General features: G+C 54.1%; 4 protein-coding genes across 4 annotated transcripts; 2 read left to right on the forward strand and 2 right to left on the reverse strand.

The window, feature by feature from the left end:
- Positions 1-1072: 1072 nt before the first annotated feature.
- PHACADRAFT_246648 (uncharacterized protein) lies at positions 1073-2472 on the forward strand. Its single transcript, XM_007389996.1, has 6 exons — positions 1073-1303; positions 1359-1543; positions 1595-1824; positions 1882-2107; positions 2163-2235; positions 2293-2472. Exons 1-6 carry the CDS (start codon positions 1199-1201, stop codon positions 2302-2304), a joined length of 831 nt encoding a protein of 276 aa, XP_007390058.1. The 5' UTR covers positions 1073-1198; the 3' UTR covers positions 2305-2472.
- An 815-nt stretch (positions 2473-3287) lies between these two features.
- Positions 3288-4001, forward strand: PHACADRAFT_189735 (uncharacterized protein; the record flags this gene model as incomplete). The annotated part of the gene is made up of 6 exons (XM_007389997.1): positions 3288-3386; positions 3460-3614; positions 3666-3704; positions 3762-3824; positions 3879-3884; positions 3944-4001. The coding sequence occupies 6 exons, from the start codon at positions 3288-3290 to the stop codon at positions 3999-4001; spliced, it is 420 nt and encodes a 139-aa protein (XP_007390059.1).
- A 223-nt stretch (positions 4002-4224) lies between these two features.
- On the reverse strand, positions 4225-5991 carry PHACADRAFT_246651 (uncharacterized protein). Its single transcript, XM_007389998.1, has one exon. It carries the CDS (start codon positions 5962-5964, stop codon positions 4951-4953), a length of 1014 nt encoding a protein of 337 aa, XP_007390060.1. The 5' UTR covers positions 5965-5991; the 3' UTR covers positions 4225-4950.
- A 2242-nt stretch (positions 5992-8233) lies between these two features.
- PHACADRAFT_64757 (uncharacterized protein) lies at positions 8234-8584 on the reverse strand (the record flags this gene model as incomplete). Its single annotated transcript, XM_007389999.1, has 1 exon — positions 8234-8584. A coding segment is annotated over one exon (351 nt), but the record flags the coding sequence as incomplete, so codon positions are not given.
- Between the last annotated feature and the right edge of the window lies 1 nt (position 8585).

Raw genomic sequence — 8585 nt, forward strand, 5'->3', positions numbered from 1 at the left:
CTCCGCCATTGCATGCTGAGATACCAGCCATTCACCTCTGCCAGTGCTCGCAGCTCTTCTACATACTCGGCATGTTCCTTTTGCTTTTCAACCACTCGTAAGGAGAGGACATATTATTATCAAGCTCTCTGAGTCAATCATTTATGGTTATGAACCCGATCCTAGGGTTTGTGTTACAGATGGCGCCTACGCGCTTGAGAAAGCAGCGTGCCGAGGCTGCCGCTTTGTTTACTCAATGTTTTCCGCCAGTCGTCCGTGGGCGGTATGGAACGTTGTTAATTTACGTGAAGTGAATGACACATTGATTAATCCGGTAATTTACAGATAACAGATAAGATTGTTTGAGACAAAACCGTGACTTACCGCCCCACGGACGACGGTGAGGAGTCTGGTAATAAGGTCAGGGAGAAGGTCGTCGAGTACCGAAGGACAAGGCACCCGGGCAGGGCCAGGTTGCCGAGGTATTGACAAGCTTGGATCGAGCCAAAGTGCGCACCTGCTCTACTGCCTTGATGTCGACCCCTCTGACGTTTTTAAAGCTCCCTTCCCCTCGTGACAATCTGAGCACAGTAGTTGGCGCACGACCTACAAGCTGAACATATTTGTCGAACCCTGCAGGCTATATGCACGAGCTGAAAGTGGTAGAGAATCTCACGGGTTCGTGAGATGGCAAGCTGCGTATGTGGGTTCATTGATCAAGCTGTTGCATTCGCTGAGGACTTCGGATGCCAAGGCATGGAACCCCATGCGGCACCTGACTTTGAACTGTTAACGTTCGCTTTCTCTAGATCTCGCATTCGCAGCACGGATAGAGGTTGTAGCTTAGCCGCACGGTCGAGGTTACTGAACATAGTATGCAAGTCACACTCGCATCTCTACTGGTATGTTTGTCTTGCTCGCTGTATGCTGTGCACCTGTACACTCTTCTCCCGTTGTATTAGGTTCAGTCAAGATAACGGGCCAGCTGATCTTCTCTAATCGATGAGGCAGGTCTTCCTGGTCATTAGGATCTGGGTTCCCTTCATGCGCACTGGGCTCTCCACTGATCCTCATCGGTGTGCGCATATACCAAGCCATGTAGGTACGACATAGCATCTGAAGATCTGCACACTATATACACGAGTGAGGCACGGACAAACGAAGGCGTCTCCCCCATCTTCATAACCTTGCTGCGTACCCGTTCTCTCTCACCGACACTATGTTTGAATGGTTCAAGAGACCGGAAGCTTCTCGCAAGTACGTTGACTTGATCAGGGAGGCGTCGTCCAAGTGGGCAAACTGGGATCCGCCGAAGATTATTCAGGTGAGCGACTTTGTTGTCTGAGTTCATTTTCAGAGGCTGATCCTGTTCGAAATAGGCTGGTGACTTTGGCTATGTCGACAAGGCAACCGGCCTGTTTGAGCGGGCAGGGAATATCTACAGCCATCCCGAGACGGCCAAGATGGCGGCGAAGTACTCTGTGAGTGTCGGGCCCCCCGAAGACATCGTGGTCTTCCACTCGTTCTACGCGAGAGAAGTGAAGGGTGGTGCCAATGTCAATGCGTACGTAGATTCTAGCTGTCAATTCACCGATTCTTGTTGATTCGCTCGCAGGGGAACTGGGAGCAATGCGAACGTCAGATTTGCCGCAGAAATCAAGTTCGAAAACCATCGCGCTGCAGTCCTGGTTATGCACAATCCGCGTATGAGTGTGGTGCCAGATGAGCTCTACCAGGAGACTTTGGACGACGCGTCTCTCAAGGCTTTCTTCCAAGATAAGAAGCTTCTACTGGTTATGGAATCATTCGTCTGTGACGGTTATTTCATGTACCTGTCGAGCAAAAGTGAGTCCTTGCTGATGGTCGCGAAGGCCTCCTCCTGACTCCTTGTCACGTTTATAGAGGCGGAGTCCGTTCATGTAAGCCTGAACGCCGACGTCATCCCCGGGGGACTCTCTGCAGGCGCAAACGCCTCTTGGGCAACCGAAGGAGGTTCGGGAACGTTCCGTAGAGGCTACCGGAAAGCTGAGGAGGACACGTTCACACCACTGTATCGCCTCAAGGCCATTCAGCCACCGCCCCGTAAACGGCGCGAAAGCCCTGACCCCAACGCAGTCGAAGGAGATCGGCGAGTCTTCTGTCCAATGGCTACTGTAGATGATCTAACGCTCTCTGAATATCAGCTGGGATGATGTAGACGTTCCCTGGGACGCCCTCGACTCTGACGGAGAGGAAGAGCCAGAAGACGAGTTCTCAGTATGTAGATCAACATTTATTATGACTTCGGGATGACTTTGACATGCGCCTCCCTAGGATGCTGAGTGAAACCTCGATGGGTCGCCTTCGTATATGTACTACACGATGTCTTGCCCCTGGTGAATTTGCTCCCACCCGTCTCAATAATGCAAACTGTTTTCGCCTGAGCGGAAGCGTAAAGTTCTGCCCGCCACTCACAATTCGTCATGGCAAGGAGGCGCTTGGTCCGAGATAGACGCCCATCTGACCAAAGCGACCAAAGAACCCTAACCCGAGATCATTTTAGCTAAAGCCTTGCACAGTGGTATCCTGACCGTTTTCCTTTCCATTTTATGCCTTTAACCACTGTAGCAATGGAATTTTAATTATTATGTGAGGTGGAAACAATGCAAAGCCGGGTCAGAGGGCGATCTAATTTTTTTTGTTTTGTTTTCCTTTTTTGTTTTTGTTTTGCAAAACGTGTGCTGAAAGCTTTAAAATAGCTTGTAAAATTGTATATAGACCTATTCAAATGCTACAACAACACTCCAAATGTATTCATGCTATTATAACGTACCGTTGTGTCGTCTAACACACGAATCCAGCCAGCTTACAGCGTGGGAGGGCGCACTTGCCTGATTCGGCAAAATGCGCTCGCGCGCCATACTCGCGCGGGTTCGGAGCTCCAGAGGGTGCCCGGGCGCTCCTTCCCCTTGGGCCTGCTCCACGAAACCATTCATCCAGAGGTCTCCACTTACCTCGAATGCCATCCATGCCATCTTTTGGACCATCCGACAGCCCGTCGCCTGTCCCCAGTGCCTACCGTCATACCAAGGTCTCATCGTGCCTGCGAGATACTTCTCTCAAACGACCAGACGCGCAGCTTGGGGACGCCAACTTATGAACGGTAGAAGTTGTTGGTCGAAGGCATATTGTGGACTTGGGGCTCAGGTGCGCACATATACTCACTATCAGTTGGCTGCTGTCTGAAAGTTCACAAGATTGCCTCTGGATACCGCGTCGAAACCTCACGACAGCCCGCCCGCGTACATCTCACCCGCGCCGTCGCCAGGATGAGCTCTTTCGTGGCGATGACTGTCGTTGGTGAAGCAATCGAAGACGCGCAGTGCGAGCGCAACAAGGAGAGCGCTGTTTCTGCGATCTATGAGAACGTATCGCAAGAGGATTGGTCACGCTAGGCTTTGGGTTCAATTCGTTCCGAAAGGCCAACGAGTGCGGCGTCAGACGGCGTACGAGATGAACAGAAGGCTGAATCTTGAGGACGACAGGATCATACGCAACGCTAAGTGCGGCATCGTCGCGCCAAAGAGCAAAGTCACGAAGCTGCGTTTGGGCAGCTTGCATCCACGGTGCATTTTTGCGACGCAGCTCGAAACGTCGTACGTCTATTTGGCTCTTAATGCAGCTTTCGCTTCTGACCTAGAGTGTAGAGTCGGCGAGGTCAGGAAGATTGTTTTGCGAGGACGCACGTGAAGAAGAGCTCCTTGCATTTTGGTCGTTCTATCACGCCCACGGCTACATCTCAGCTTCGACCCTTTCCCAGCTTGCCGACTTGGACTTGAGCGGCCATCCTGGGACAGCTTCCAGATGTATGTACACTCTGTTCATAGGCATAATTGCCTCGTATTCAACCTATTTCACAGCACCAGGTACGTCGCGAGTCAAGTCCGAACTCGGCCGCCCGACACCTTCGCTTGGTGGCTCTCAGACTGGTCAAATCCTTCGTCTTGCACGTCTACAGCCAGGATGAAGAGCGCAACACGTAGGGGGACTGCACTGCTCAACACGAAGGCACCGCTAGTGATATTGACGTTCACCTTTCTGTTGCGCCCTTCATCGTGGACTTGGGCGACATGAAGCCCAGGCAGGGCCGCAAGTCTGTGTGGGCCTATGATGCATGCTACGACGCCGTCCATGTATTCTCCACTCCCCGAAGATACCATCCAGCAGCCTCCATTAGTTCCAATCACCGTTGATATCGGACCTCCAATGAGACAACGATGCTCCGAGGCCGATCCTCACTCACCTCCAGTACCCGAACATCTCCCGCCCCTTCCCCCGCCAAGGCATTTCTACCAGCTAACACGAGTCCGTTCTGGCCACAGCTGCGCCGAGCTGTCTTGCGCGCTCGGCGATCCCGGGGAAGAGGAGTAGAACGCGGAGGCGCCTGACCGGCGCACAGCCAGCACAGTGAGCGCGCCAGAGGGTCTCTCAGCGCCGAGCAGTCTGCTGCCGATGCCGATTTCTGCTACGACTGGCACAGCTCAGAGAGGACAGCGCATGGCGGCGGGAACAGCTCTCACTTCCTGCGGTCGCGCCTTGCACGACAACTGATGACGACAAAGTTGAACGCCGTCGGCAAGGGCAAGGCCGATTGCTGGTCACTTGTGCCCGGGAGGCTTAAGACGAACGGCAGCGGGTTCGCGCGGGGCGTCGGTTCAGGGTTTCGGTAGTATCGCTTTGGCGTCGGTTGCGGTCAGGCCTTGATGTCTGCTGACATGGCAAGCACACGCTGTTTCACGACTTTGACGTCTGCGCCACGACTGCCTTCGCCTTCATAGATTAGATAGACTAATGCCGCGGTATTCATGTCGTGCCGCGTCCTACATTGATAGATACTACGCATTTTATTTACAGACAACATATCCCTGTACTACCGAAAGCATGCTCAGGCTCTGCCAGTGCACGAAGATGTACAACGTCCCGAATACAGTATTATGTACGATTATCGCGCAAGCTCTCTAGATACCTACTCAACGCCGCGAAATTTAGTTTATACCCGTTCCCGAACACCACATCGTGCCCAAAGTATCCGGCGAAGCCCTGCCAGTCCGGCGGAACCCAACACAACCGCGTCCGCCGGGACGGCGTCAAAGAAAAGATCCAACCGTCCTCGATGTAGTACATAGGCCAGGTGCGACGCGGAAGCCATGGGAGCAGCGTCGTCACCTGCGCGTTTACGTCGACGGGGGCCCACAGCCGAACAAGTCGCTCTTCGTCGTTGACTACTAGTAAGACTCCGGAGCCGTCGGGGGACAGGTGAAGAGTGCGGTAGCAGGTATTTGGGTCGAGATCGAGGAGACAAGCGCCGGATTTGGCGTCCCAGAATCGCAGGGCGTTGTCCCGCGAGGAGGAAATGATAACGTCCCCAGCGGGAGTAAAGGTGATCGACCAGACCGGGTTGGCATGCCACTCGAGCTTGAGCTCCTGGATCGGTTCCCCTCCCTCTGCATTCCGCACCAGAATGAGACCATCACCATCTCCGGACGCAACACGTTCTCCGCTGGGAGAGAAGGCGACGGCGTAAACCAGGTCCTCATGGCCCCTACACGTCGCCAGAGATGCTCCGGTAGCAACATCCCAAACGACGACAGTCCTATCGTCGGAGCCCGTTGCGATACGTCTGCCGTCCACCGAGAAGGCGACGGAGCGCACTCTATCCCCATGTCCGACAAACTCGCGAACGAGCTTGCCTGTCGCAATGTCCAAGAGATGAGCGGAATGACGGTTTCCGGTTTGGGATATATTCGGCATGAGCAGGTAGCGGCTGTCTTGTGAGAACATCAGCGACGACGACTGGCCGCCAAAGCAGTGAGGCAAATATCCCAAGACGCCACTCCATATGAAGGTGCGTTCAAAGGAAACAGACCAGGGCACATCAGACGCCTCGTCCCCAGGCTTAATCTTGACACGGGGCAAACCGGAAGCAGCGTCCCAAAGAGCTATCATGCCAGGATATCCCAACGATGCGGTAAGGATCGTGCCATCATCTGGTGAGAACGCTCCGTAGTGCTTGTGATGTGAGGGTATGGGCAAAGGCGTGTATGCCCGGTCCCACGAATCGGTCTTCACCACCTCGATACCAGACTCGTCGTTGAGAACCAGTAGTGCACGTCTCGCGTTGTGAGAGAAAATGACTGAGGAGTAGCCCACTGCATTTTCGCCGAACAGCCTCGGCGAAATGGGCGGTCGATCTTTTTGCATGTTACTGTGGCGTGAAACGGGATAAACGCCGTTATCTGAGATTTATAAAGCAAAATAATAATAAATATGGGCTTACGGTGCAGCATATTGCGCCATAATGCGAAGTACTCTCCGCCCCTTTTCGCCGATGAGATTGGATGGGTTGTTGGCGTACGCCGCGGATTGCATCACGTCCCACAGCCGGAAAGTGTTATCATTTGAGCCAGATACGATGTGAGTCCCATCCTGGTTATAAACGACACCGGTGACATCGTTGGTGTGACCGGAAAATGTCTGTCGAACCTCGCCCCGAGCAAAGTCCAAGATGAGGACAGTATTATCCGCTTCGCAGGCGAGCACGTCTCCCTTTGAAGGAAAGCTGGGACTGCCAATCTCCTTGAACGATCGGCCTGACAGTTTGAGGTCGCGGAGGTGCTTCGCAGTCTCAACATCCCAGACTGACAGCTTCCCCAACTTGGAAGACGGCATTCTCGATGCGATCAAAACTTGGGAGCTATCTGGGGTGAAAGCAAGATTGCTACCATAGAAGCGTTCGCCGTCGGGAGTTTTCACGGCACGATGAGTGTACGCCTGCGCCTCCAGGCTCCACAGACAGACTTGGTGGGACGAGCTCGACGCCATCCAACGGCCGTCCCGAGACACCGCAATGGATGTGACTTCGCCCATATGTGCAGTCAGCGTTGCCAAACAGGCGTGTGTATCCGCATCCCAGATCTTGATAGAACGATCATCGGAGCCAGACACGATATGTCTGCCGTCGGGTGTGAAGACTGCGCACTTGACCCAATCCGTGTGCCCTTCCAGGGTGCAGACGAGCACGCCAGACACAGCAACCCATATCTTGACCGTTTTGTCGTCGCCAGCAGAAACTATGTGAGCACCGTTTGGGGAATACTTGACAGAGCGAACCGGAGAGGAGTGACCGGGGAGGACCAATAGTAGGTCGCACGTCAGCGCGTCCCAGAGGCGCATCTTGCCGTCACGTCCTGATGAGGCAATCGTCCTACCGTCAGGTGAGAAATCAACAGCCGTAACCCCCTGGCCTTCATGTGCGTCGACCGTGCCCAAGCAGGCATTCCACATGTCTGGGACACTGCCGAGGATCCTGACAGAGCTCCCTGCAAGCCACTGGTGCTCATACGTCCGTGCAAGCATAGTCTTCTTCGGGATGAACGGCATAACCGAATAGTACAGTTGTAGCGTTGAGCTGCTGATCGCAGGAAAGTAGCCGACAACCAGTTGTTTGCAGTCCTTCAGCAGAATGATGACGCTCCTCATTCGGTCGTCGTTACTATCCTGCCCAGAATCTGAGATGTATGAGTTATACTCGAGGGCAAAGCACACTCACCCTGAACTTCCGCTGGATCTCGGTGATGCCTGAGACGACATCCTTTAATATTCCGAGTAGACTGCAGGCCTCGAGCCAATGCAGCAGTAGGTTTTGCACGAGTTCAAGAAGCATGTCCAGGATATCATCTGACAGCTCGCTGTTCAACAGATGGGCGAGCCAGTGCCGACAGGCATACCGCAGGTGTGCCGGGATCGCGCTCTCCATGCGGCCAGGCATGCCGAGAACCTCGGTGTTGAGCAGCGAAGGGTCTCGGATGCCACAGATGTCTCGCTTCAGCTCCTTCAGCGCATCGAGACACCTTCGTAGCAGCAGCGTGCTCTGCCGCTGGAAGTCGACGGCGAATGAAGGATTCGTGCAGCGGCTCGGGTCAAGCAGGAACTCGGGGAAGGTCGGATGAATGATGCGGATATTCGCCGCGGACTCTTGAGTTGCCGGTACAATGAGCACAGAGTGGAGACCGACGAGTGTGCTGTATACGATATCGGTGGAGAGCCCAAGTAGCCGCGAGAGGTCGGGTGGGGAAAGGGAATCCTTTGCGACAGCGATCGTACCAAGGATGGTCTGGAGTCGTTCGGACAGATCTGCCGACACGTTAGCCAAGGCGGTTTTGAGCACCTCCAGGTATAGTCGGTCAAGCAGCTCATGGGAGCCGTGCGAATTTGCGGCGGTTATAAGCTTGGTCAGCTGTCCATTTGGATCGTTGAAGTGAGGGTCTTTAATGAATTTGGCGGCGGTCGCAGCACAGATGAACAGGCCGCCAGTCATCCTGCTGAGTACCTCGATATCGGCGCCGTCGGGCCAGGGCTCTGCTAAGCCGAAATACAGTCCGATATGTGAGAGGGACACCGAGAGATACTGCTTGATGTCCGTGGTGGTGACGGGCTGTAATTCGTCTGCGTGTAGGAGTATCTTGCGAAAAGCATTGCGGTAGCGGGGAGCGTCAAACACGACAGTAATGTGCCGTTCAGGCCGGCTAGTGACGAGGAATCGTAGCGGGGAGAGATTCTGTGCATGG

This window comes from Phanerochaete carnosa, assembly GCF_000300595.1.
Source record: "Phanerochaete carnosa HHB-10118-sp unplaced genomic scaffold PHACAscaffold_1, whole genome shotgun sequence".
NCBI classification, from domain to species: Eukaryota; Fungi; Basidiomycota; class Agaricomycetes; order Polyporales; family Phanerochaetaceae; genus Phanerochaete; species Phanerochaete carnosa.